The sequence below is a fragment of the Bison bison genome, unplaced genomic scaffold (genome assembly GCF_000754665.1).
Source record: "Bison bison bison isolate TAMUID 2011002044 unplaced genomic scaffold, Bison_UMD1.0 scf7180017864381, whole genome shotgun sequence".
NCBI lineage: Eukaryota > Metazoa > Chordata > Mammalia > Artiodactyla > Bovidae > Bison > Bison bison.
This window is the reverse complement of record NW_011494953.1, coordinates 108,967-110,726: the sequence shown is the minus strand read 5'-3', so window position 1 is coordinate 110,726 and position 1,760 is coordinate 108,967. Positions and strand designations below refer to the sequence as shown.

Here is a 1,760-nt window from a genome sequence, read left to right as displayed (position 1 = left end):
CCCCCCGTCTCTGCTTCCACACGCTGTGGTCCTCCCCACAGTGGAGTCTGCCAATCTCCTTCACCTACTCACACCCTGAGCTGTGGGGACCCAGCCCCAAGCTTGGTCACACCCTCCTGCTGCTCAGCTACTCCTTCCACCATGCAGAGAAGCAGTTTCTTGTGCTCCAAATGAGCCACGCTTTTGCTGGCTGCTCAGTCCCCATCCAGGTGTCCTAACTTGGGGACCCTCCCCTGGGGGAAGGACACAAAAGGTCACTGACTCCTCTCTGGCAGCTCTTTTGAAGCCAAGATGAGCGGCTTTCAGCTTGAGCAGGCCATTACAGACTTGATCAACCTGTTTCACAAATACTCGGGATCCGATGACACCATCGAGAAGGAGGACCTGCTGCGGCTGATGAAGGAGAACTTCCCCAACTTCCTCAGTGCCTGTGTGAGTGGGGTTCTGGTCCCCCATGGTGACTGGGTCCTGGCATGACTGAGGACCCTTTCCTGGGTGACTTTGGACAAGTCCCTCTCATTCTCTGATCCTCACTTTCTCATCTGCAAAAGGGCATCATGGAACTTCCTATCCTGACCTATAACAGGGTGTAAAGAGATGATGTATGTGGCAAAGTAGAACAATGTGTGCATATAAGTACTTGATGATAAGTTATCAAAAAGCGCTACAGCTGGAGGGCAGTGACGGGTCCCCTCTCGCCTGTCCCAGCTTCTGTATGAGACTCAAACTCTTCTGCTCAGATCTTGAGAGGCTCTAGAGGCTCCCCTCAGGGTTCTTGAGATCAGAGGGAAGGTGACAGAAATTCCATCACTGACAGAACTTAAGACCATTTTATACAACAAAGAACTCATCCACCGACCTGATTTAACTGGACAATTCGATGAACCGAACTGACTACAAAAAGAAGAGGTTACTAGGGAAAGCAAGAAGAGGGAACTCAGAGCAAGTAAGACCTCATAGGTACAAAAGAAGAAGGGGTTGGCACGAGGCAGACAAGGGTAGGGCTTATTTTGAGTCCCTGAGCAGAACTTAGGTAGGTGGTCACCTGCAGGGAGTTGGGGGAAGTGGGGGGTGGTCTGGGGCTGGAGACTCCCCCCACCAGCACACTGATCAGGACAGCTCTGGGCAGAGCCTGCTCACCATGTCAGGCTTTCATCCAAGTTCACATTTGGGGAAGGACTCTCCACTGAACTGCTGGGCAACGTCAGTGTCCCCACCTCATCCCACACCTCCCCTCCTCAATGCCATACCAGACACCTCTGTGCTGCATTGGGTCCTCATTTCTCTGTCTCTACTTCTTCCTCTTCTCCCAACTCATCGCTTTTGTGGAGCTGAATTTGCCTGTTTTGATGTCTTTTGCCCACAGGAGAAAAGGGGCAGACAATACTTGTCCGATATCTTTGAGAAAAAGGACAAGAATAAGGACAAGAAGATTGACTTTTCTGAGTTCCTGTCCTTGCTGGCGGACATAGCCACAGACTACCACAACCACAGCCACGGAGCACAGCTCTGTTCTGGGGGAAATCAGTGAGCCCAGAGGCCTCCGGACAACCCAGGAAACAATAAAGTGTTGTCCCCCCAGATTCTGGCTTATTTCCTTTCTTTATGGGGGCGCCTATGTTGTCAAAACTGCTACTCCTTGTGAATATTTTCTGGAATTTCCACCAGGTGGATGGACCAAGAAGGTGCTAGCAGTGCGCCCTCTCATGGCCTCCAGCATCAGCGAGCATTCTTCTCGGCAGGGCCTCTTGTCCACCTCT

At 51.6% G+C, this 1,760-nt stretch overlaps 1 protein-coding gene across 1 annotated transcript; it reads left to right on the top strand.

Moving 5' to 3' along the window:
- The first annotated feature begins 291 nt into the window (after nucleotides 1-291).
- Nucleotides 292-1,531, top strand: LOC105001257 (protein S100-A7-like). The gene is made up of 2 exons (XM_010857440.1): nucleotides 292-432; nucleotides 1,367-1,531. The coding sequence occupies exons 1-2, from the start codon at nucleotides 292-294 to the stop codon at nucleotides 1,529-1,531; spliced, it is 306 nt and encodes a 101-aa protein (XP_010855742.1).
- Nucleotides 1,532-1,760: the final 229 nt, after the last annotated feature.